The 27,721-nt window shown below is 37.8% G+C and overlaps 1 protein-coding gene across 3 annotated transcripts in view; it reads right to left on the bottom strand.

Moving 5' to 3' along the window:
- Positions 1-23,262, bottom strand: part of Ptpro (protein tyrosine phosphatase, receptor type, O) — a 229,001-nt gene extending 205,739 nt beyond the window's left edge. The window contains exon 1 of one of the 3 annotated variants that reach the window (XM_013511680.1): positions 22,859-23,262. In XM_013511680.1, the coding sequence (XP_013367134.1) occupies positions 22,859-22,930 (72 nt within the window). In that variant the 5' untranslated portion in view covers positions 22,931-23,262. The remainder of the gene's footprint in view (positions 1-22,858) is intronic. The other 2 variants (XM_005379017.2, XM_013511681.1) reach the window with 2 other exon arrangements.
- Between the last annotated feature and the right edge of the window lie 4,459 nt (positions 23,263-27,721).

Raw genomic sequence — 27,721 nt, 5'->3', positions numbered from 1 at the left:
GAGAAAAACCAAAAAAAAAAAAAAAAAGAAAAAAAGAAAAAGGATGACTCATAAGAAAGAATGCGAGGTACAAAAATTCCCATCATAGGGCCTTGGTAAATTAAATGCTGGACTGGCTCATTTTCATAGGTTCAAAAGTTGTTTTAAAAGCATCTTTTGCTTTTATTTCTTAGATGATTGCAAAGCCAAGCTGTTAGTCTTCAGCCTAAGGACTGCAACGCATTCACATGAAAGTATTTTGTCAAGTTTTTGAATCCAGAAATGTGGAATTTCTCTGTTTTTCCAAGGCCCTCACACAGTTGATTCCATGCAAGCAACCCAATGCTGCCAGTCGTGTTTCAAGTTTCTATTTTGTATTTGAAGGCCAAGATAAAAAGGGGGGAAGAAGAAATTAAGGCAAGAACTCTTCCTCTAAAACCTCATATGCTCAGGGATCCAGTCCTGAAGTTGTCAGTGAGCAAAGGAATGCCAAGCCTTGCAGCTCAGCGGGCCAAGTTCTGTTCCCAGCCACATGCCCGCAGCTTGCATCACCATCAATGGGAGTTGTGTGTGTGTGTGTGTGAACTGAGGACAGAAGTTGGCTGTGTATAAATAGCAATGCAATGGTGAGAATCTCTTCTTGTGCGTCTGGTACAACAGAGGTAGTCTTTTGCAGTTAGTGGCTGCTTCTCCCTCTAGTAAAGTATCCAAACAGTTTCAAGAAATCTTATCTCAGAACATTTGATGGCAATTATTTCATCTAAAAGGTTTCAGCCAGGGGGATAGGGAGCAGGATTTGTCTAAACTTCTCCCTCTGTCCCATAGCAAACTCAAGCCAGATTTAACAATTGGCAACACTAGCTTTCTGTGCTCCCTTGGCTAAGCTGTCAATCTGATAATTGACTGAGTGATATGCAGCTATCTGGGCAGTAGGGTTGGAAGATGTATGTTAATTACAGGCTTGACAAAGGTTTTTATAGCAAAGAGCTTACACTGATCTGGCTACATGACATAGTGAGTCTTTCTGAGCTCTGACCCCATCAGCAGGATGCAGGTAGGGTCCTCTGCATCCTTGGCTGTCTGCCATTCTGCCAGCAGTCTCAGTCTGGTATTCGGCGTATGAGTGTCAGGCTAAATCATCTTCTCCCGTAGCCTCCAAAGACTTTCTTTAGAGCACGGTTACAGTAGACGCTCACTGTCCATTAAAAACAGATGTCTTTGTGATTTTTAGATGAAACATTTCAAGTTATGAATGTTACCTACAGGCAGATGGTTTTCAAATCCTTCAACCCATGTCCCAGTTTCAAACTCTAGGTTCTTATTTAATTGGTGTGGGATATCTCTGCCTGGATATGCTATAAACACCTTAAATTCATCAAAAACTTGACTTCTTTCCCACACTACCTCCAACCCACAAAGTCCTCCCGTGGTCTCTATCCCAGCTAACAAAACCTTTTGACAACAGAAAATAAGTACTAAGACAAAACTCATTTTTCTTGGCACATCTAATCAGTAACACACCCAATGGACTTTCCCTATTAAACTTCTCTATTCTACCCTCTTAATTTGGTCCTCTGCTCTTACCATGATGAAGTAGAATTAGAGTGCAGATTTTAATATCATTAACACCTGGGTTTGAATCCTGTTTTTGTTACATTTTTGTAGGATGCATCTTTTGGGGGAGGTACATCTGTCAAAGCTTCAGTTTCTTATCTGTGAATGGAAATGGAAGCTACTTGAAGTCACTGATTAGTGGGGCTCAAATGAGATCATGTATGGGAAGTGTTGATATAGTTTCTGACCGATAGTCAAGTACTTATTGGGGAGTGCCTTCATCCTTGCCTCCTTAGACGACTGTCACAGTCTCCCTGCTTCTGGTCTTGCCTTTTCTCCATTCTACTTACTGCCACTAGATACAATTCCTTCCACGTTATACATCCAAATAAATTTTGTATAATAAACAGTCCCTTTCTTTCACCTATTTATATCTATCACCCCTTCTCAGTCCGATATTGTACTAAATTGTTTGCTTGATTTCTCTTTCTTTGTCTCTCTGTGTCATTCTCTCTCTCTCCCTCATTCTCCTTTTCCCCCTTACCCTCCTCCTCCTCCTCTTCCTCCTTTTTGCAAAGCCATTTATCCTTCTGGAAAACCATTTATCACTAAAGAACCTTCTTAAAATTGTCTCTTTGCTGACATTTTTCCTGATCTCACTGCAAATAGATTTGAGTCCTTCCTGAATTCCATCACTTTTTCTTGAAGTGTAAAACTTATGTACTTTCAACATAGGACCTACTACACTATATTCTTTTTTTGAGAGGAAAGAGCATGTTTTGGGATTGAAAGATAATTAAAGACATGCTATACTCTAAGACAGTCTGTTTCTTCAAGAAATTAGTATTATTGGCTATTCAGGAATCCAAATACATGCACAGACATTGCCTTCACAGAGTAATTGAACCACTAACGGAGCTATCTTCAAGTTATAGTGATCCATTCAGAAGGAAGGTATCTATTAGCATGGAATTAAGGTGGGACAGCTCCTAAGAAGAGATTTTAAAGTTGTGTCTCATGGAATGAAAGGACATTTGGGGGAAAACTTAGGTGCTTCCAGATTTAGAGAGGAAGTCAGGAATGCATTTGTGAATAATGCCCTTTTAGCTGAAAGCTGGAGAAGAATAGGAGATTTTTTGATTAAGAGGACAAAATAGGAGAAAGACTTTTCAGAAATGAGAGGTAGGTATGGTGGCACACACCTGCAATCTCAGCTACTTGAGAGAGTGAGGCTGCAGTATTCCAAAGTCAGGGCCAGCTGGCACAACTTAACAAGACTCCATCTCAAGATAAAATAATCTTTTAAAAATGAGTTTAGCATGTAGCTCAGTGGAACAGCACTTTACTAGTATGTACAGCCCCCAGTACAATGGGTTCATTTCCCAGTACAAAAGAAAAAAAAAAGAGTAACTGGGGAGCTGAAAAAACTTCTGACTGACTGCAGCATGAATAATGAGGATGGAGAAGACAGATTCTGGCAATGCTGAGAAATAGTCATATACCAGATTGATAAAGGACCTTTTCAGAAGAACCACGCAAAGCCTTTTATGCATTTTAATCTGGGAAGCGAGATGACAGGTTTTCATCTTACTCTATTCCATCACCCTTTAGCTAACTGAATTATCTGCTGGCCCTCATCCCCTAAACCAGCACCAAGTTTTACTTTTCATATCAAGAAATGCATCTTTCTTTGATTATCCAATTTCTTTTTTTTAATCTACGTCAAACAGACCATGTTAGATTCTTGGGAAAGACTGGTAGATGCTCTTCTAGTCTACAGAATAACACCCGACAGAGGCGTTGAACTTATCCGGAACCAGTGTCTGCTGGACTAAGCAGAGGCTGTTGCTTCACACTCCTCTGGGCCTGGAAAACTGTGGACACTTTCCTCTGGCTCTGAATCAGGGTGAACTGGAAGCGGAAATGGACTTCCAGCTACAGAGAGGTGTCCTGTTCTCAGCTCCAACGTGGAGAGATAATAGAAGTAAAATCACACATAACGATGCATTTGTGAAAATGTCAGTAAGAAGGCGATTTGAAATAATTAAGTCTTTAGAACAAGGTTCTATGTGCTATGCCTTGTTCTTCCCACGGCAGTACCTTTTCATGGTAGCAAGTTACTGTTGAATGAGAAGAAAAACCTGGCAGGAATTTTAATTTGATATTCAAAGCACAACCTTAAGGAAATGCAGGGATTATATGTTTGTCAAGAGGCACTAAAGTTTCAAATTCAGAAAGAGATAAGAAAGTAGAAACTCAGAAGCTGACAAAATTGAAGATGTTACAAACTTTTTTTTTTTTATGGTACCAGGAATCAAACTCAGGACCTTGCTCTTGCCAGGCAGGCGCTTATGCCGCTGAGCTATATCCTCAGCCCTCAAATCATTAAAAGAGAAATACTTGAGGCACCGGAGAAATAAGGAGAAATTTCTGACTCTCACTTTCTTCTTTAACGTGAAATGACTGGAAGAATGTATGAGACTTCTGAGAGGGGCTGAGAAGGGAGCAGGAAAGGAAAGAATGAGAGGACACAAAATGAGTTGAGATTTATTTGTGGGCTGGGGGAAAAAGGCCTTTTCCGTGTCTTTATCCTTCTGAGGTTTCAAGTGCCTTCTTGACATTTAGAAAGACCAAAAGGAGAAGCAAGAATTTAAAGAATCTCTTCACAGGCAGTAACTTCAACACATGTAGTTACACTGCAAAATAATTGACAAAGGAAATGGAATTTTGTGTTGCATGATGTAAACCATTAGCCCAGTAGATTCTGGAAAGAAGGATTTCCCACGCAGCGCTCAAAATTGTGTGTTTGCCTTCTGCTGAGTCCCAACGACATAGATGCAAAAGAAAGAGGAGCAAAGAAGAAGGCATTCCACAGATAAAGTGGAAATAGGAAAAGTAGAGACCAGGAAGGAGAGCAGGAAAGACTGAAAAAGAAAACGAGTTACAGAAAGATAAGGTGACATGAGTTTGGTGGGTTTGCTTGACTGGAATCACTTAATTTCTCTGATCCTTAGAACAATTTAGCACTCAGTGGAAACAATAACTAATTTCAACCTTGGGAAATGAAGTGGACAGCGATGAAGCGGTTTTCAGTGCCATGAGCTGTGGAATTCTTCCTAAGCAGGAGCATTATATGAAAGCATTCCAGGATTTATCACGGAGGTATGGTGCCATAGAAGTGAGAGGTTGGTATGCTAGGCCATCTGGTGAGACGCAGCTTGTCAATTTCCCAGATGGTTTGTGAAAAGAGAAAGACTTGGTATTGAATTGCAATCAGCATATGAAAAGAACCATGAATCACAAAGTTAAAATCTCTTTTCTCCACTGTAGTGTTTTGAAAACTTCGCAAAGTCAACTTTGTATGGATTTTATATGATCTGAAAGGTCACACACCAAAAGTGTTCATGTGCAATACAGACCCGTTTTAATAATATACAAATCTACTCTCATTTTTTAAGATAAGCATTCTATTAATCTGAAGCTGTTCAGTTAGGAGGAATAAGATGATATTCTTTTTATTTATTTATTTATTTGCATTTCTTTAAGTTTTATCAGACCTCTGTATATGGAGGTCTAGTAGAATTATGCCTTTGGAAAAAAGCGTTCTGTAGAGTCATTACTATGTTTGTGAATGCATCATATTACTTGAAAATGAACTACTCTTTGAGTTTAAATCTCTGAATAAATATATTCTGGAACTATTTGAATGATACTATCGATTCTTTTTTTTTTTTTTTTTTTAGTTTTTCTCTGGTACCGGGAACCGAACTCACAACCTTGCGTATGCCAGGCAGGCACTTTTTGCCACTGAGCTAAATCCCCAGCCCCGATACTATCGATTCTGAAAGTGATGTGATCAGCAAGCATCACACTCACAATATGACACATTTCTGTAATTCTGGGCTTTTAGTATGAATGATGCTCAAAAATGGGAATTTTGAAAAGATTCATGTGTCTTATTTCCTCTGTTTTCAAGAGTGAAATCTTGACTTTGATAATTGCTTTCTATTTTATTTAGACCCTGATAATGATTATTTATATAAATTCACATAAAAGAAACTCTCCTTCAATTTAGGATATATTCATATGAATAGTAAAGCTTATTTTTCAAAATTTTAGTTTTTGATTCATCTTAAATAGCTGTCTGTCACAAATACTTTTGTGATAAATTAGGCTTTCAAAACTATGTAATAACTGAACTACAGTGAGACTGAATATTTGAGGAAGAGTATCAAACATAGATAAAATCTAACTTCGTATCTATTCCATTGGAATGTCAAACTTTTACAAAGGCTACAAAATGACATATATTTGGCAGAAGCTAAAGTTGTTGTTTTTAAGTTATGTTCACATATTTCTATCTACATGCTGTCAGGCATTTTATTATTCCACTCTCTAGTAGTTAAATTTTTATTGTTGTTGTTGTTATCTTTTTGAGACAGGGTCTCACTGTGCATTTCAGGCTGGCCTTGAGCTCACTTTGTAGCCCTACTGGTCTTGAACTCACAACGATCCTCCTGCCTCAGCCTCCCAAATTCCAGTAGTTAATTTAACTCTGCCAGAATGTAGACAAAGGAGACAAGAAGAAGATAAGTAATGTTTTACATAACGACTTTTTACAGTTGTTAATGGAGAGGGGTGCTGCAAGGGAGACTAGGGATACATTCTCACTTTTGTTTACAGGGAATTCAGAGACTCCTGAATAGTCAGTGGCACAGGAATTACAGAACTGATTGAACTGCAGGTTTAGAAGCTCCACTGGAAAAATCAAAACATAACACCCAAGTCTGACTAGAAAGAAAGATTTTTGTTTTCAAAGGGAGGGTAAAACTGGAGTGCATCAGGAAAGGAGCTTGAATTCACAAAGGCAGAGCTGGGGGTGTTGTCTAGTAGCAAAATATAGGGCTTGGAAAGACAGAGGTGGTCCCCAGAGGAATTAGGATTCCATAGCAACTGCTTCACCAGATACTGACCACTACCTAAAGGTGCTTTTTATAGGGAAGATGTTAATGCCTCAGGTGTATCAGTGGGACCAACTGCTCTGTAACTGGGGTTGTTAATATAAACAGGTACCCTCCTATACTCACAGGCAAGTGAAGCTTGAGGAAACAGTGAATAATTAGCACAGTAGTATTTGGCATACAAATGACATTTAACTAAATGTTCATAGAGAGAATGAATGAATTATGTTTGACCATAACATATGGAAGATGATTGGTCATTGTACATATAAACAGTATACAAATAGAATTCTTGACAGTATTACATGTCGTCAGGAAGGCGAACATTTTTTTAGTGGGCAATGACCCAGCCACTAGGTAAGCGATGGAGCTAATGTGAATACATTTGCTATTAGACAGAAATCTTATTGCTTTTGTGCATTAATTCCTTTCACCCATGTAATTCAGCTGTGACTGCAGGTGACACAAAGTTACCTTGACCATAGCAAACTTTTTAAGAAAAGAATGTACTATAGCATTAATTACATCCTTCCACAGCACTCACTACACATATGCACAGTTACAAATGTGAGGAAGACAACACCTCTCTAGCAAGGTAAATGAAAGAGCTATGCAGTCATTTTTAAAAAGATATCATGTATTTACATTATTCTTTACAGTTTACAAAGTGCTTTCACAAATTACCTCATTTAGACCTCACAGTAATCCCTTGAGGAAGAAGTGATTGTGAGTTCTGTTTTTCCAGAGAGGTGAAATGACTGAGAGATTGTGGCAGAATCGTTTTTCCTTTGCATTGCCTTGCTGTTCTCACAACCCTACTATCATTTTAAATCAGGTATTTGGTTTGTCTTACCTGCAGGATATACTACCTTGTATTAAATGTATATTAAAAACTCAGAAGACAAGTTCATTCAAAAGTTCTTCCCAGCCATCTCTTTCCTTCAAAATGATAGAAATCTACAGAGGCAATGCACTTTTAATAATAGTATAGCACATTTTGTCATAAGCCGTTTGTTTCTTCAAAAATTATCATGCAACAGCTTGAGAGATATATATAAAATGTGGAACTCTCCAGTTAAGCAGAGACCTCATTTCATTCAGATCAACTCTAGACAGATAAGACAGAAGAAATGGCTGAAAAACTTGGCTTAGTTTTTAGTGATGGTAGTACTCTTCCCAGCTCAAACATGAGACAGATTACAGAGGGGACGGTATAGTACAGCATGCTTAGCTAATGGCTTTCCTGGCAGGATATACTCTAAAGAGGCAGTGGTCTTATTCCAAGACCTTTCTTCTGTGAAAGCATTACCAATTTATAACTTTCATCAACAGAATTTAGTATGTCATGCAGAAACTGAAAAATAAGGAAAAATAACTACCCTTGGGCAAATGCAGTAAGCTTTTTACAATTGTGTTAAGAGTTAATGTTATTTTATTCTTCCACATCTTTTTACAGATACTCTGCTAAATCAAATAAAAAGAAAAGAAAAACAAGCCAAACTCTTATCTTCAGGTATGTTTGTCCTTTGCAAAACTAATTTCACAGAACAGTCAGAAATGTAATAATGGGCCTCCTGGGGATGTAGCTTTTCTATGCAACTTGACATGCAAGTCATGAGTAATTAATTATGTCTCCTATTTACACTTTGTCAGATAAGAGTATTAAATAGAAGAGCTGAGAGGAACACAGAATGTTACCATTAACCTGTTTAATTTGCAAATCTAATGCAATCAAGAGGAAGACATTAGTGTTAAAATTGTTGTTGTCCAGGTGGTATCTCCCTTAAAGGTGCATAAAGACAACAACCTAGGAAATATAAAGCTCTAAAGCTGAAGTATAAGACTGCCTGGGTCTTCATATTCATATTGAGCATAAAAACTCCAACTACACAAGAATTAAAAGCATGCATTCTCCCCATAGACACATTCTCTTACATTCAGCCCCATGCTATCTAACAAAGGGAAGAGGCATCAGATACATTAAATTGAAGAAGGTAATAAATGAAGATATAAACCTGATATTTGTTCATTGATAGGAATCTGACAGGAGGCTTTGGCAAACCTATGGCATGCATCACACAGCAGCTGTTTATTATCAGTGAAAGCTCTAAAAAGTTCGCCATCACTTGTCTAGCAACATGTGTTTGACAGATTGACTGACAGAAAGAAGAAACTGCAAAGAGGATTTTTGTTTGAGCAGGAACCACCTGTTGCCAGGAGTGACCGCCACCTCATTTTTCTCCAAATTAGAGTGCCAACCAAGGACTTAAAAAAAGATTTAGAATGTGGAGCAAGACACGGAGGAGGGTGGAGGGAATAGAAGCCATGTCAGTTTGGTACAGTGTGCATAGGTTCTGTGGTCAAGTAGTCCAGCAGTTCGTTCTAACTCCTTAAGTACTTCTCTAACCAGAGTTTCCACATTACTGAAATAATGATAATAACGTTCAAGACTATATAAGGATCTATATAAGAATGGAATGATGATGTAGATAAAGTTCCTGGTAGAGAGATAAACAGTAGCCACTCAAGAAACAGAAGTTATCAGTGTCATTGTCATCATTATCAGTGAGACAGTATAGTTAGGAAGAATTTGTCATCGAACTTCCTTTCAAATTACTCATATTGGGGCTGGGGATTTAGCTCAGCGGCAAAGCGCCTGCCTGGCAAGCCCAAGGTCGTGAGTTCGGTTCCCGGTACCGGAGAAAAACCAACAAAACAAAACAAAACAAAACAAAAAAACACAAATTACTCATATTGACTGGTTCCTTTGGGATGTGTGTTATATACAAATGCAGTGCTACTGGCAGGAGCTTAACTGTTGAATTGGTAGCACCTTGACGCACACAATTGGCCCTTCTTATATGGGTGAAATTGCTTCCAGGATCCCTAGAGCTACCAAAATTCATGAATGCTGAAACCTCTTATATGCAATGCAGTAGTACCTACATGTGACATTCACACCACTGCCTAACACAGTGTAAATGTCATGTAAATATTTGTTATAGTGAATCGTTTGAGGGAATAAGGACAGAAAGTCTTTACTTGTTTAGTATGGACACAAATTTTTATCTGAATGTTTTTGACTCTTGGTTGGTTGAATCCATAGATTGGAATCCACAGATATGGAAGATTGACTGTATAATAGTGAGATTTAGATTATCTATTTAGTTTTGAGTAGTAAAAAGTAATTTTAACATGTAGTTTTAAATAAAGTATGGCCTATCGAAGAAATTCTGAACATATAAGAGCACATATACATGAATCATAATTATTATAATAACCATGGGGAATTTTTAGTCACATACAAAGGTTACAAATTTGAAAGTATGCCGACAGTTACTGTTTGTCTCTTAAAAAATCCATTTATTTTCCATTTAGTTCTTAGAGTACATTCAGATTAATGCATAAACAACAGGATCCAGGGGAGTTTAGGCCTAGGGACTAATTTATTGAACTACCCAAGCAACAGAGGATTATTTTATCTAATTAAAACAGAGCACGCGTCTTTAGAATTAAGCGTTTGCATTGAACAGCAAATTCAGAATTATAAAAGCAATTAAAGCTATAATGAGGTATGATAAGTTTTTTTCTGCACACTATTGCTGAGCTAAAGTACATTTTAATGTTTGCCTGTGCTGCACCATTGAAGAGAAAGTTATGAACAGAAGCTCATGGTTAGGCAAAGCTACCCTTCCAATTTCACTTCTAACTACTCCTCAGGACTCGACTTCATCCACCGTATGTCACTCAGGTTCATCAAACTGACCTTTATTTTTTCCTGTTCTTGCTTCTGTTCCTTGGTTCCTCCAATCTAAAAGGTCACCCTTAATTCATTCTATCGACCTTATAAACTACTGGATAAAAGTTAGGTGAATTTTTCTGCCTTCATGAAACCAATACTCCTTGAAGTCCAAGTCCTCTGTTCTTTATCTAAATACAAAGGCATTTGTTTGACTATAGGTAGGTCTCTCACTCATCTGCAAATTAATAGGTTACCACTTCAGGGATTCTCTTACAATATTAGGTCACATATGGCCATGTTCATGGTATTTTCACTTGCATGATGAACCTCTGAGAAACATAACTTTGTGTTACACTATAAGATGGATGAACACATTGTTCTTCTTATATGTACAGTTTCACACATATTTGATGGTTGACTGAAATATTTAAGCATATACTCATCCTCATAAATCCTCTGCCCATGCTATTCATTTTACTCAAACCTTATAAGCTTGTGCTCTTTTGTTCCAATTTATTTCATATTATTTCCAGGTATGCTGCTTAAAAACTGCTGAAAGGATGGAAGAATATTGCTTCATCAATCAATAATTTATATTGTCCTTTGCAATATAAATGGCAATTTCCATGACTCCATGTTTATCTGATTCTTCCAAAAATCATTAGAATGTGTCTTTAATTGTTAGTGTTGTGGGGATTATGAATAAGAATGCCCAAAACTTGGTCCTTTTAAGAATGTATGAGATAAATTTCTTAACAATAGAGCTCAATATACAACCTGCCTCATAATAGAGTTTGTGGCTACTAGTGGTTTATTAAGTTCTTTCCATATCTTGTTTATTTCTGAAATTATTTCACATTTGCTTAGCTATCTCTACTTTCACTGCAAGTGTAATTAGTATCTTTCTGAGACAGTCCTTATAGGCTAAAAGCTATAAATTAAAAATTTTACAGAGTGCCAGACACACATATGGAGAGAGAGAGAGAGAGAGAAGAAAATAGAATAAACTTAATAGTTTTAAAGCTTTTTCTATGAAATAATTATAGACTTTGAAAATGATAGGAATTTTCAAAAATTGTATAGGAAGATTCATGCATCCTTCAACTTGCTTCTCTCAAAGTTAATATCTCGCCTATAAAAACAAGGAACTATCCAACCTAGGAAACTGCTATTAGTAAAATCCATGGAATTCATTCAGATTTTGCCAATTATATATGCTTGTTTGTGTGTGTGTACATATAAAGATCTTACAATTTTATCACATGTGTAACTTAAGGTAACTTCCACTATGACCAAGATACATAGCTATCCCATTATTATTATAACACTTCTATCCTATCCCTTTATAGCCACATATACCTCCTCCACATTCCCCAATCCCAGGGGCTGGGGATTTAGCTCAGTGGCACAGTGCCTGCCTAGCAAGCACAGGGTCGTGAGTTTGATTCCCGGTACTGGAAAAAAAACCGGAAAAATTAAAAAAAAAACATTCCCCAATCCCCAATCCTAGGCAAACCTGAATTTGTTCTCCAGCCATATAACTTAACTATTTTTAAAATATTATGTAAGTGAAAGCTCATAATATGCAGCCTTTTGAGATTGGCATTTTCCACTCAGCATAATTTTCTTAAGGTTCAGTAATGCATATCAGGAGTTCATTTTTCCTTATTGCCAGCTAGTATTACATATTACTGATAGACCACAGCTTTTTACCCATTCACACACAAAGAACATGTTGGTTGATTTCAGGGTTTGGCTAGTTGAAGCAAAGTGTTTGTGAACATTTGTGCACAGATTTTAGTTTTAGAGAAAGATAAATACAATTTCTCATACACAGATAGTTCTTGTTTAAGGCAAAGATATTCAGAGATGAGTGAAGTGGGTGAAGGGCTCATGACTACCTACTGCATAAAACATGTTTGTTAGTATATTCAGGAAAGGGAGCCATCTGTCCTGGTTGTCCCAGAACAGGTCGATTTGTGTCTGCTGTCCTGGCATAACGATCCCAGTTGGAATGATGAATTATATCAGATTCAGATTACTTAATGACCTCAAACATCACGGTTATGTCAGTTGAGCTCTTATGGGATTGAATTTTAGTAGATTGCTGCTTTGTAATTGTTCTCCATACCTGTTGAGTGCCTCTGAGAAATGAGGTTGTCTTCTTTCAAGGAAGGGTAATGCAGCTGATGTCTCTACTGTGCTTGCCTCCTTTTTTTCTACTATAATGTTTGTTCCTGTTAGTATGACAGTTGAGGACAACTTCCAAGATCAGTATGTCTGAGTTCATGTCATAGCTCCACAACCACTGGCAGTTTGAAAAGAATTGTAAGGCTAGAAGCTAATTGTTCTGGCTTAGATCACATGCTAGTCTCCAAGACGGTGCTCAAAGGGGTGAGGTCCACAAATGAGCTTAACTTAGGTTGTCATCCCTTGGCTGATTACTCTGATTAGGACATTGAGGTTGAGTGGAAGGACACTATTTCTCCTTCAAACCATCTGGGTCAAAAAGTGAAAGGAATTTTCTTCCCTGGATAGCAGGAAAGCAGACTGAGGATGGAGAGAAGGTTGACTTGGCCCCCGGAGGCAGCCACTGTAAACATCTTTCACGAGGAGCTCAGTATAATGCCAGGTAGCTCACAGCTAGCCAGGAGCACAGCTGGAATTCAGTCCTATGTTATTTTCTTAAAGTTAGAAAACCTATATTCTCTCTTTTCTTATGCATAGTATTTGGCTGTGAAAATAAATAACTGCAGGTCAAGGCAGTATCTTAAAGTTTTTCTATGTGACTCATTCGTAACTATTCACACTAATGGATGGTACACGTGTAGGTGAAGATCATCTTGTTCAACCACTTCCTGTATATCATTCATGGTTATTATCAATATTGACAATTATCTATGTCCTTAATTGATAAAAATTCATGTTGGAAATGCATTCAACTGACTTAAAGACTTATACAATGTCATAAAATATAGAAAATTGAAAATGCTCAGATCTTGAAAAAAATAGTACCCTTATGTGAAAAGAGCATGTCTAGTAGGGCAGTTTGATAGTTTTTAAAAATTTGCAGACTCAGATGGACAGATCCAGAAAAGCGTTTGGGGATATTTGTCTCCGGAAGATAATTTCTTTTGCAGTGGAGTCTTTAGGAATGACTACTTTCTTCTTTTTCTGTCTGTTGCATTGTATACTTTTAACATGGTCAACATACATTAGTTTCCCAAATCTTAATATGTTATTATGAAATTATTGTATAAGAAGAAGCACATCTGACTCAGACTTATTAGATTTCAACTAAGAGTTTCCTTCTTCAGAACCACAAGAAGCCACAGACCAGAAAGGCTAATTGAAGGCCTCAAGCATAGCAACAAGAATTTCAATAGAAAGATTCCTATTGGGCGCTCAATTAACCTTCAGAAAGAAAGACGCTGCATCAATCAAGCAATTGAAACTAGCAGGGTAATTGTATACAAGTGAAAAAACAAGGTTTTAAAACACAGCTGTTTCTTATTAGTAGAAAATATATAAAAACAGAATCTAAAGATGCAACCTTGGGTCCCCAAAGGGTGGCTGAGTTTGAGCAGATTTTGCTAATTAAAAACAAAACAAAATAAAGCAAAACAAAACCTCCTAAGTGTGGTTTTCAGAATGAATCCAAAGTATTTAATTCTCAGCCCTTGCAATCATTTTACCAAGGCTATGACCATATGAGAATTTCCATATTACAAATCCCAAGAATCTAACCATTCTGACTGAGGCCTATAGTCACTTCTGAGACAGTAATTAAAAAGTATAATGTGGTTAGAGAAAATTGCACAGAAAATTCCCTATGATAATTCAAAATAAACTTGGCCATATTTCATCATATATTTATATGTAAATAACACTATTATACCAGTGCATTTCAATGCGTAGTAACCTGTTTTTCCTATAATCCTTTGAAGGAGAATCTCATGACTCAATGTTTAATTCATTACAGGCAATGTACAATTCCCTTAGCCTCTCATTATTCACCTGATTAATCAATTTAAGATTCAGAAACTTTAGAAACCAGTTTTTGCTGCTAAAGAAAGTCTAAGAATTTTACATATATTCAAATAAAATGTATTTTTTTTCTGTTGTTGATATTGGCACTGATAAATACAACTTTGTGGTACTTCGTAAGAACACTCTAGTTTTTATGATTAAAATTTAGTTCTCCATAAACGTCCAAGTAAATTGAAACACCATAGCAATGTTACTAGAAGCTACTTTATTAATCAACAACTTGATTTAAGGTAGAAATTTCTAGTTTATCTTAGAGAAAAAATGGTATATGATAATTAGATTAATCCTAATGAAGGCACTCCAGGGACAGAAAGAGACTTATGTAAATATATTCTCTGGCATTTCTGGAAATGTTGGTTTCATGTTAAAGAAAATTAATAAATTTAATAAAATAATCACTCATCAATGAATTATTACTATTACTCATATACTCTCCAGATTGAATTCTCCTTATCATAAACTCATGAAGTAGTGAGAAAATTTTCTTTCAGTCATGTATGTGAAAGAATAAGTAATTTCATGCCAATTTCTCTGTATTTCTGGCTCCGACTTAGAAATAAAGCTGTAGAAAAAATTACAGTTGACTTAAACTTGAGTATTTTATCATTACTATAACAGACTATGGTACTAGATTGGTATATTATAAGATCATGTAATAATTTTCAACTCATTGATGAAATACCAAATTATTTAGTGATGGTATTTTTAAAACTTTTTTTTCTGTATTTTAGTCACTTAAAAATCTTGATAATCCAGGCTCCTGGGGCATATATACTAACATATTAGTGATGGCATTAAAGTTAATCAGCTGGTTGAACTTGCTGTCCATGCTACAAAATAAAATACTTATGCTTTAGAGTAGAATTCATGTGTCACCCTAAACCACTAGATAGTTAAGTGTCTTTCTTCTAAAATCCTTATATATTTTCCTGTACTTAAAAATCTAAACACATTTATTTATTTATTTATTTGAGACAGGTCTCGCTATGCAGTTCAGGCTGGCTTCCAGCTCACTTTGTAGCCCAGGTTGGCCTTGAACTCACAGCAATCCTCCTGCCTCAGCTCCCAAGTGCTGGGATTATAGGCGTGCACCACCACACCCGGCCTCTTAACTACACTGTAATACTTTTCTTTTCCTGTGACTATGTTCCCACTTTGTTATCACCAGGATTCAACTGAATGTTATCCATTCCTGTGCCTGCAACATTTAGTTTAATTCCTGGTGTATAACAGATGCTCAATAAATGTTTGATCGACTAACTTGTAGTAGGCAATTAATCATTATCCTAGAATCCAAAAGACAGACTCCATATTGAGGAAAAATAGTAATTTCTCAATGTTGCTATCTTGGGTTTTGAGAAAAGATTAGTCAGCCCCAATTTTTTTATAGGATGCTCTTTCAAGTAAACTAAATAAGGAGAAATTAGATAGAAATTAAGGCCAGGTTCCAAAGGCAGAAATGCTACAGTTAATCAGAATAATAACCCAAATTTAGAAATTAAGTACAAGGAGTTAGGGACTAAGCTTCAGATAGGACCAAAATTCAAAGGATACTTTGGAATTTTCTAGAATCTGGAATTTGGAATTTTCCAACAATTAATTTACATGCCGGTCATTAACTCCTGGGCATACAATCAAGAGGCAATGACAAGGTGGGTCAGGACACCATCCCATATTTGGCCTCTGGTATGGTTCAGGGTAAAGAGAACCAAGGACAGAAATTTCTCTGCACTTAATTTGGTTGATATGGGGTAATAACGAAGGAACAGTATGAAAGGCATGGTAGATTCATGGTAATATTTTCTTACCCATGCACAAATCACTAACTTTAAAACAAATCAGTGGTCAGAAGGACAAAAGTAGAACAAAACAAAGCAAATGTGAATTATCTGAAAACAGCTAAATGAGACAATGCATAAAAGAAAAGATTCATTATTTGAATCTTATATAGATATTATTATGAACTGATTTTGGACCCCATATTTTAGATAAATAGCGGTCTTATATCTAAATTTACTAATAAAGGCATGAAATTTAAAGATAGGTTCATTTGGTGTTTTTTTTTTTTTTTTTGGTTTTTCTCCGGTACCGGGAACTGAACTCACGACCTTGCGCTTGCCAGGCAGGCACTTTGCCGCTGAGCTAAATCCCCAGCCCCAAGATAGGTTCATTTGGTTTTAATTTAGATTTAGATAAGGAATGGTTTTGTCAGAAAAAAATCAACTGCACAGCATTTCTCTTTAGGAAGAATGAAAAACCAAATTTGATAAGAAACACAATTCTTTGGAAACCAATAGAAATATGGCAGCATATTGGTTTTCATCAAAATTTTATTTTCTTAAATTTCCTTGTATTCATTTTCTTACAGAAATTATCATATATGTATAATTTATAATACAACTCTCAAGCTTGAAGTCCTAGTTCCAATTTTGTTTTTCTGCTTCTGGATTATTTTCCATGTATCACTTTTCTCTTTCATCTTGATTTTATGAGAGGTTTCTAACAAAATAGTCCTACCTAAAAGTCAATTAAACCTAAGTGAACCTGTCTTTAAATTTGTAAGTTTCTTAACTAACAAATTTAGGATGTAGGAATGTTACTTATCTACAATGTAGGAGTCGAAAATCAGTTCGTAATAGTGTATGTAAGATTCAAATGGTGAATCGTTCCCTTTTCTGTCACGATACAAAGGAGAGGCAAAACTTTTATCAAGAAGTCTCTTTAACCTTGTCTTAAACATCCTCTGTTTGTTTGGTTTTAGAATATAGAAGAAAAAGGAGCTGATTTTTAAGGAACTGCAGTGTCGAATGAAAGAAAAAATCTTTGGTGGAGAACTAGATTCTAAACGTGTTGAGGATGATTGTTTGACTAGGAATAAGAAAGATGTGGTTCAACTTACAGAAATGAACTTGAAATTACCACAGGCCATGAGGGAAAATGTTAAGATCGGTCTTCTGGAGCTCTTGGATAAGCATAGGAAAGAAAAGTCCTGGGAGGAATTAGTGACCACAGATTACATAAGAGGTGTTTAAAGTTTTTGCACACTCTCTTCTTAGTGGCTAGGGGAAGCCATGTGGAACCCTCTGGAGGGGTTACGCAGGAGGTAACAAGTTGAGTTATGTCCTGCCATGCCTCATTTGACCCCATCTGCGCTCTTGTTTAATTACGTGAGCCACATTCACCTCGTTTTGGCTCTTGAAATCAATGACAGTTTTGCACAAAGACGTTCTCACTTGTTTCAGCAGAAAATGTTGAAATCAATGGGTTTCTTAGGGTACTACAGAAAGTTCTTCAAGCCACAGGATTATGACTCTGGATTAAACATCAGCCTGGGTATAGCCACATCCAGATTATGATTCTAGATTAAACATCTGCCTAGGTATAGCCGACACTGGATTACAGAAAATAGTTGTGTCTTGAGGAAAATTTCTGGGAAAAATTAGAAGGTCTTCTACCACTAGGAATGCAGAAGTCATGTTCAGTTCTGGGAGACAGTGGACTTAGAGTGGTGATGTGAAAGAGACACCAACAATATTGCTGCATATTTGGATACTGACTGAAGTTGTAGGTTACATACCTAGTAAGGGAATCATTTCCCCTAAGATGTCAATGGCTACTTTTTACTTGGTGACATCAAATGGCTGGCAATGCATCATCGATGAATAAATGAGCAATTAGAAGCATTACATTTTGTGGGGCAAAGCACGTTAGTATTTTCATATGTGGTCTTAAAAAGATGCAAATGATGATTAACTGGCAAATTTTTTACTATTTATAGTATAATGGGTACATCGTCATTATGATTATTTCACTCACATAATGAGTTCTGTCATGTTTTCCTTAAAGATATGTTCACAAGTCAATATTACAATATTTCACAGTCAACAGCTCTTTATATAATACAGAACATTTTCATTGTATTTGTTAAATTTTTAATGTATTTCTGACGCCAGACACTAGGTACAATAGAAGACATAAAATTACAATAGACATTTCTTTACTTCAAAAATACTTATGACATAGTTGGAGTAATTAAATGAAAACACTAAGTGCTTTACGGTAATGCTCATCATTGCACTGGGCTATGTTTCTGAGAATGTGACATCACTCAAACATTGTACCTGAATCCAGTAAACTGGCAGAAAATTAAAAAACATATTTGTGGTCATTATTGTCAAGTCTTTTATTGTTCCATTCTGCTGCTAATCACAATGCTTTATTCAGGTGCACCAACTTTATCCAACACTACAGATCCTTTGCAAACCCTCAAAACTCAAGTTGGAATTTTATACCCAAGACTTGGGAGTCAATATATTGCACATTGAAATACTTTTAAGTTGTATATTGAGACACTAGAAACAGTAATACGTTTTGAAGTGCAAATTTTATGTTGTCTTTAATCACTTATCCAGATGGACCAGCATGTTCTTTGGGGCAAAAGCATGGCAGACATGTGATTTCTTTTTTCACAAGACAACGGTCTTTCACACAGCAAAACACTAAAGCAGACACGTGCTCACAATGGAAAGTATCATCACCAAATCAGTAGTAAAAGCACAGTCAGTGAAACTTCTTCAAATCCCTGGGATTGTCACAGGTAAAAGGGTTCCTCTAAAAGTTTGATAAATGTCAGTTATGAAAGGAGTGAGTTGACCTGGAGTTAAGGACAGCAAACTTCACTGGGAGGAAGATGGTCTCAGTTCCTCCAGAAAAGGGAGAGGATGATGATGGTTATCTGCCAGTGCTGTTGAGTCTAGAATTGTAATGTTGTAAAGGACAGAGAGACCTTCCTCCTCCCCCACCCCAACATACACACAGAAGAAAGAAACCCAGGGAAGTGGAAAAAAGACAGACCATAAAAGTGCATATTTCACCCAGGAAAAGAGCAATATGACCAGATCGTAACATTGATGCTTTATAGAATTGAACATGAGCCTCTTTCAAAAATACAATGTTAAGACCCTTTTCAAAGTTAATGTTCTTGGATGACATCTCAGCAAGTTTTTTTTGTTTGTTTGTTTTTGGTTTTTCTCCGGTACCGGGAACCAAACTCATGACCTTGCGCTTGCCAGGCAGGTGCTTTGCCGCTGAGCTAAATCCCCAGCTCCTCTCAGTAAGATTTGAAATAAGGAAATACAGAGAGAAGATCAAGAAAGAAAGAAAGGGAAAAAAAGAAAGAAAGAAAGAAAGAAAGAAAGAAAGAAAGAAAGAAAGAAGGAAAGAAAGAAAGAAATGCCATCCAAACTTATCAATTTGGTGAACATTCCAGTTAATCATTAGTAGTTAACATTTCAGAAAAGGCAGACTTCATATTTCAATGATGTCATAATTTACAACTCCCACCTTGGTTGAAAAGTATTGGTATTGAGTAAATTGAGGCAGGAAGCCATTTTCAGGAAGAGGTCAGTAAGGATGGGACAGGTGAAGGAGGTTACACTGTTTTCACTGGGAATTATGGGAAAATGCACAAGAGAAAGACTCACTAGATAGGTACTCCACTTGCATTCCCAGATGGAAGACTTTGAGATCGCTAGGCTCCCATTTCATAGGGTTCCATTTTGGTTTCTTATTTTATATATACACCATCAATATTGAAATGAAATTAAATATTTTTCTTCACCATGATGGTGTTTGTACAACTTTGATTATTAGCCTCATAATGTGCAGTGGATAATATTAGATCATCTCAGATGATTAAATATGCTATAACTAAACCATGAATGAGCAATGATGCACCAAGACTTCCATGTCAATGACATGTAGGTTCCCTCAGTAAAACTAGCTCTATTCACATTCACAGACTTAAACATTCCCACTTTCTCACTTCTTATATCCAGCTGCTCATTTCTGAGTCATGGAAAATGTAAAACTATAAATCAAGCCCAGAATAGGATTTCTTTGACTGACAGTCCTTAGGAATCCAGTGTGGGATATCCATATGAAAACATTGTGGGCCATAATGAAAACTATGGATATTTCTGAGCAGGAGTTTGAGAAATAGCTTGTTTCTAACTCAGCACATGTGCACTTCTTTAGGTTTTAGCACTGAGATTCAGTTGAGAATATGGTGTTTAATACTGTAAATTTTTCATGTGCATGTCACCACCTGGATAGTTAGGTCTGTTTGACTAGCACTTTTTCAGGAGATTTGTAATCCAAAGTATTTCTAAATTATGAAAAGATTATACTATACGTTCAATGCATCATGTAATATAATACCTTCTAAAATGTAAGATGTTATACTATGTGTGAAATTTACCACTTTGAACACCACTTGGCAAGTGTAACAAAATAAGACTAAATTAAATAACATGAAATACCTTAAAGACGGCACATAGTGGGTATTTGGTATATTTATATGTAAATGTATCATTCCTGTATATTTTATATTAAGATGATAGCAATATTGCACTTACATAGAGTAATAGCTTTCCTTACAAAATTGTCTTGTTACAGTAACTTCTTTAGATGTCAAGCTCTGTTGATAGACTTAGTATATTATGCAGTTTACCATAATTGATATCTACCTTAAAACTTCAGGAAATATACTCATGTTGTAGCAGAAAATACCCCCCCCAAGCCAGTATACTTCAGTTTGTTAGCTGCCCAGGTAACAGTTCCTCTTCCAGATCTGATTTCTCCTGTCTCTTAGAAATGGCTGGTCACCGTTACATAGCTGGTCACAGTGATGCATATTGTATCAACCAATCCCCAATTGACAGACCATTCTGACTCTGTACTTCCTGCTTATCCAATATAAGTTCTAGACCACCAGAGATCAGGCCCTGATATTCTGGGAATGAGCCCAATCAGTGCTTGTGGACATAAAAGAAATCTGCTCCAAATCCTGGCTGTTGCTGCTTGCTGTTGCAATGTGAATCAGGGTTAACTTTTATTACAGTTGCTAAGATGTTCATTATGCCATAGCTGCCTGGGTTTTCTCATTCCATTATTGCATCTTGATTTCAAAGTTTAGGTGTATTTTTTTTACATTTTATTTGCAGCACACAAGCTCTACTCCAAAACCAATTGTACTTATTTCTGGAGTTCTTATCCATTCTGCAGAACTCAAACAAAAACCTGCCGCTGTTCCAGAGGTTAGGTCTGGATCCAGCGTTATACAGTGGATATGTAAGTAAGCTGTAGTGGCTCACTAGTTACTCAGTAAGCTATAGTGGCTCACTTTCTCATTTAATTTCATAATGAATACCAATTAATAGTTAATTAATAATAATTAATAATTTCATGTATAGATTGAACATTGGTAGCAGTTTGATATATAGAAAAATTTTTTTAAAAAAAACTTAGCAATCCTAATACATTTGTGATGTGTACTAAAGAACAACCCCTAGAGGGAAAACACGACTGAACTTGCTATTTGTAAGGTTTTAAGATAAAATGATTATCTACAACTTAACAAAATCCTTAAAACATATTAAATGGAATTTGCAATTTTATTTGGATTTTCTTGGTATTGTGCCTTGAAATACTCTTCCCTACATTCCATGAAGATAAATGAAGCTATAGAGTATAGAAAATTAATGCTGTTCTTAATTCTTTGGTGCTGTTCCACTACATCCTTGTCAGGCATTCATAATTAATGGTGCATGCAAGCAAAAAGTGACTCCTTAATATGAAAGCATTTGCAACCATTAATGTTTCATCCATTTTTGGAGGAGATCGCGCAATGGTGCTGAAAGGCTAGCTCCTGGTCACCTGTCGACAATCTGGAGTTTCCAAAAGGAGAGAAAGAAAGGACAAACGACAGAGCTTAGGCAGACCCACTGAAGTCCTGAATGACAGTTAATGGCTTCGTAACTTCACACCACGTTCAAGCAAACATTTAGCTGGGTCCCCCCCCCGCCAAATTACACATGATAAATGTGTCAAGCTACGATTTATTTATTCAAAGCACGCTATTCTTTTCCCTGCTTCCCCAAAGTAAAACCCTGCCTTCCAAAGAAGACCGGGAAAAAGTAAATTACACATTTGTTTCTACCATTAATAAAATTAGAAGTAGTAGCCACTGTAAATAGCGTGAAGAAAGTCTGCACACTTTTTACAAGGAATTCCCAGGGTGGAGGTAAGACGGCGGCGGTGGGGTGCGGGGGTGGGGACCGCCGGGCTCAAGCTCCTTCCCCATTCAAGGGAAATCATCGCCTGGACCCATCCTGCCGTCCATGAGTGACCCGGGATCTCAGCCCCTCGAGGGCATTTCCAGCGGAAGGTAAATTAAGACAAAGCAGCCTCGCACTCTTTCGGGGGAGGGCGATAGAAAGGTTACGGCGCTGGGGCGCTGCGAAGACCAGAAGGAAAGTGACCTCATTTCGTTTAAGAAAGCACCGTCCAGCAAGCCCACCTTTCATATGGGTATCACGGCGGTAACGGAGCACAAAGAGAGAAAGCAGAGGAAGCAAACTTCCCTTCTGCTCGGCCGCATCCCTCAGCACGAACCGGAACGCGCACTCCCAGGACAACAAAGCGTGCGCCCCGCTGCACCGCAGGCTTCCCGGGCGCCAGAGAGCGGCCGTCCGCGGGACCGCCGGGGCACGAGCGCGGGGGGATCCCCTACCTTGAGCAGCACAAAGAGCCAGAGCAGAGGCAGGAGACGGCCACCGCGCGTCCTCGTGGGCAGGTGCCCCATCGCGGCGCGGACGGGACCCGGAGGCTCCGCTGCGCGGCCGGGGTCCTCACAATGGCGAGCTGGGGCAGCAGCTCAGACGGTGGGCGCAGCCGAGGCGGCTCCCGGCGGGCGCATGCTGCCCTCCCAGTCCGCCTGTGCCCGCTTCCTTTCCTCTTCTGCGTCCCGAGTCCTCCTAGAACGTGCCAGGCACGGCTGTTCTTTAACTGCTAAGGATGGAGAGGGTGGGGATTGGAGTGGGCGAGGCTCTGCTGCCTCAGCCACCCGCTGCCAGGGGAGGCGCGAGGTCCGCGTGGTGAGCGAAAGGCGGGGGCCCTGCCTCCAGCCGGCCGTGGTCCTCTAGCAACCGGGGCGTTCATGCCGGGCTGCGGAGTCACAAAGTGACTGCAGCCTCCCAGCCCTCCCACCAGGGTCCGCGCCTAGCCTTTTATTGCTGGACAGCCCGCAGCCCAGGCTCACTTCCACCTTCCCGCAGTCAGGAGTTCTGTGGGGTTCGCCAACGATTCCTCTTGCTCAGTCTGGGGGTCACATCCTGGCCCCCACGTAACCATTCCACCTGTGCCCTATTATAAAGGAACAGTAACACTTGGGTACTTGTGGTAGTAGCGATGGAGTGGTGTGCCTGTGTGTGTGTGTGTGTGTGTGTGTGTGTGTGTGTGTGTAATGAACAAGTCATTCCCCCTCATCCCAGACAACCCTCTTTAATTGTCTCCTTCCCATACTAGTCTAGAAATAAATAACATTTACATACATTTTCACTTGAAAGTAAGAATTCATGTAAGTTTAAGACTGCCCTTTACCAAAGTCTGTCCTTACCTAAAGCTGAGTATAGAGGGGGAAAAAGTCACAATATTTTATATACATTTATAAAAAGGTACATATTTTCTAAAAAGCATCCGTGAATAATTAAAGCAAGATACTGTAGAGTCACAAGCAAAGACTTCCGTGCTGTGTGATCTCACACTTCTTACTGCCCTTTTTGTTACGTGTAGTTTTGAAAGATGAGTCTGTCAAAACAAAGTGAAGCGAGCACAATTGGGATATAAGCAATTTCTTATTAGTATATAAGTAGCCTTACTGCAGACTTCAAGTAACCAACTTCCTGTTTATCCTTAAGGCATGTTTGGTACCAGGAGACAGGAAAGGTCATCTTGGTCATCCATGTAGGAGGAGTTCAGGCACGAGCTTTGTCTCAGGGACACAGCTAAGGGATCGTGGCCTGAAAACAAACAAACAAACAAGGCAGTGTTTACTCAGTCTTTTGCCAAAAACTAATCCACTAAGAAAGTTTTAGACTGAGCTTATTTACATGAGCATTTACGTACTAATGTCCATACACATAAAATATAGAATGATGGCTGGAATTTGTGCGAGAAGATTCACTTCAGTGACTTCTTTCAGAAGCTTCCTCCGTTCCACCTTGTTCTTCCCCCAAATCTCACATTAGGGGCCCTATGTCAGCCCTCGGTTGGCCTGGACCTTTCCTTCCTCTTGGCAAATGTTGGCTGCTTCTCTCTCTGGGGGGTTTTAGACTTGTGGACTTTCTGAACATTTTATGCTTAGGACTGGTTGTATAGAGCCTTTAGCTGGATATACTTTCAGTTTTATTTTGAAAGCTTCTCAAGGAAGCATTCTAGTCTCATTTATTCTCAGAGTTGATCTAAAGTAGACCTAATTTCTAGAACTACAGAAATGTTTAAGCCAGTGGCATAATTATGCACACAAGATGACAACAGTGCCTCCTGTTATAAGCAGTTTGGCTTTGAAATGAGTGGCTATATGTGAATTATGGACTTACATGATGCTGTGAGAGAGAGAGAGATATACACATGACATTAGGGTTGCCTGCTGTACCTCCAGCATCAGGTAGTGTCTTAGTTACTTTTTTTTTTTTCATTGCTGGGACAAAATACCCAACCTCAAAATTAAGGAAGGAAAGGTTTGTTTCGCTCACAGTTTGTGGAGGTTTTAGTCCATAATCAGCTGTCTCCAAGGCAGAGTAGCACATAGCAGAGGGGCCATTGTTCATGGCAGTGTAAGACAGCAAAAGCAGCAAGAGCAAAAAGGGAGAGGACAAGCCTCTTTTCCTCCCTTGTATGCAGGTTACCTGCCCTGTGGTGGGCGTAGCACTCACATGATCTCCATGCCCTCCTCTTGCAGAAGTTCAGGATGTTTACAAAGTAAGGACCCTGGGCCTCTGCTGAATCACTTAGTTAAACTTCTAAACTGCTCAAGCTGACACAATAAACAACATTCTAAAGGTAAGGACATGTCCTTTACACCCTAGGGTGTAGAGCTGCTGAAATCGTTAAGCTTCTAGACTTCTCAAGTTGACACAATGTATCAATCATACCAGATAGGAATAATTTGGTGATACATTCATCTTGTAAATGCAGGAAGAACTTTCACAATAATACATACTTTTAAATAGCCATATTTTGTGATGTTTTAAAAAATATTCTTATCCCTTCTACCACAATTTCCTCAGCTCTTTGTGCTCTTAGAAAGATGCATACACGGACCACTTTGGGGGAACAGAAACATTAAACAGCAAGTAAAGCACTGCCCAGTAAAGCATTAGCAATGAGCACTCTTAATATTCTATTAGCAACACTGAGCTGAGGTGACCTACGAACTAAAAGTATTATTTCCTAATAACCAAAAATTTCCTCTCCAGAGTGAAATATTCAATACATTTATTGCAGGATAAAGTAGTTTCATTTGTTTTTATTGCATTTAATAGCAGTCTTGTGAATTCTCCTACTGGAGACTTCTCTGAAGAATTCTAGTGCCATATCATCAGCAGTGTGGGGTTATCTCCCATACAGCATATTGTGTGCTTCCTAGGACTGGTTTTTCCAGTGCAGTATTTCCAACAGATGGTAAATCACTTTTTGCTATTAAGATCCTTAATCAACAAAAACGGCCATAGGTAACGATAGTGCATATAGCTATTTATTTGTCAACAATTGCTTTAACATATTTTTTCTGGTGTCATTATCACAACTATACTGTTTGATAAAGGAAACTGAGATTATTATCAACAAGTACTTTCCCCTAAAGTTGCTTTGCACAGTGAAAAGATAAACATAGACAGAATAGACCCTCTTACGTGCTCTAACACAAGCATTTAAAAATGAATCTTTGTAAATCAGAGTTCTTTATTTCTGGGGCTGGGGATTTAGCTCAGCGGCACAGTGCCTGCCTGGCAAGCACGATGTCATGAGTTCAATTCCTGGTACCGGAAAAAAACCAAAAAAAAAAAAAAAAAAAACCAACAAAGTTCTTTATTTCTTACGAGAATAATAATAGGTGGTTACTGATAGAAAAACTGGAAGATTTTTGTTAAGCCTGTAAGAGACTTGCTTTGTTTTCAATGAAGAACAACAATGTATTCCTAAATATGTAAAAATGTATCCTTACCTAGCATAGGTTCACATCATATAGAACTTCTCTAGAAAGAGAAGTAATGGGAGGCTCGGAGAAGTAGAATCCCTATGAAAGGCTTAATGAGGAGTCAAAGAGCTCTTAAGGTGCCCTTGCCAATGAATCTAACTCTGTCCTCCAGGGACCTACACTAATGTAGTGCACTGTGTTGAATCCCAGCTTCCACTACTGAAACAGCCTACAAGGCTGTCAGCAGTTTTGGTGTTACATAGCTATATTTATGGGGGCTTCTCAATGACAAATAATTTACTTTATATGGATTGCAAAGGAAAAATCCCTTCAAATCATTAATCTCTAGACTGAAGTCCACTTGAAAAGCACAGTAAGAGTCACTCAGTTCACCCCTATGTCTCACATATTCCAATTTTTACAGCATAGGAATTGTACATTGTATGGAATATGTTAGGATAGGAACATATCCTACCCAGGCAGCATTTTGATTTCCAGTTTATTTGAGCATTTGTTTTAGTTTCTCTTCTTAATAAACACTGGTTTCTCACCTGAAAGATGTGTTGACAATTTATAAATTCTGTGTCTTTCCAAACGAGAATGATTGACAACTCTCAGGTGAATAGCATGGTCCAACTGTCAAAGTGCATCACCTGGCACACTTGAAAAGCAGTGAAACACACTACAGGTCAGCTGTGCTTTCACATGGAGACTCTTTTCCTATTACTATCTATTTTCCCCAGATAACTCCTAAGACATCTATTTTATGAAAACCTTTTACTCTTACATAGTTTTAAAGAGAGCCAAGTAAGAATATTATATTAGGAGGTACAGTTTTTTTTCTTTCAAAGAGAATAAAAAATTTTAAAAAGCATTGAAAACAGTACAGTATTTCAAAACAAGATGATAGGAAATCAATAATGGTTGTTATATTGCATATTGTTATCTTCAAAGTAGTTGTTCCAGAATACCAGATATAAGCATGCAAAATGGGTAAAAAAAATAAGCATTAACTGTTAAGAGGTACACTTTTTACATCACAAAATTATCTGCTTGAGTGGATATTTATTATTGGACACCAACTAGAGGTTACAGAGTAAATCTGAAATTAAGAAGGCAGATTGTCATTTTTTAGGTAGTAATCCTTTCAGTAATATAAAGATTACTGTTTGTTAACATTTCCTTAAATTGCCTTGAACTGTTACTAAAAAACACTAAGCAGCATTGCTATGTTACTTTATCCTATATTTTGCTTATATGTAATGCCCTCTAAAGTAATTTTTACATGAATCTCTATTTTTTCCTGAGCATTCCAGGCACACTATCATCTATTCACTTAGCTTGTCTTCATGACTAAGTTCTTGAATAATTATAATTTAAAGAAGAAGCATCTTGCAT

This window comes from Chinchilla lanigera, unplaced genomic scaffold (assembly GCF_000276665.1).
Source record: "Chinchilla lanigera isolate Chin_1 unplaced genomic scaffold, ChiLan1.0 scaffold00012, whole genome shotgun sequence".
NCBI lineage: Eukaryota > Metazoa > Chordata > Mammalia > Rodentia > Chinchillidae > Chinchilla > Chinchilla lanigera.
Note: the sequence above shows the minus strand (reverse complement) of the source record. Positions and strands in the feature narration are given on the sequence as shown.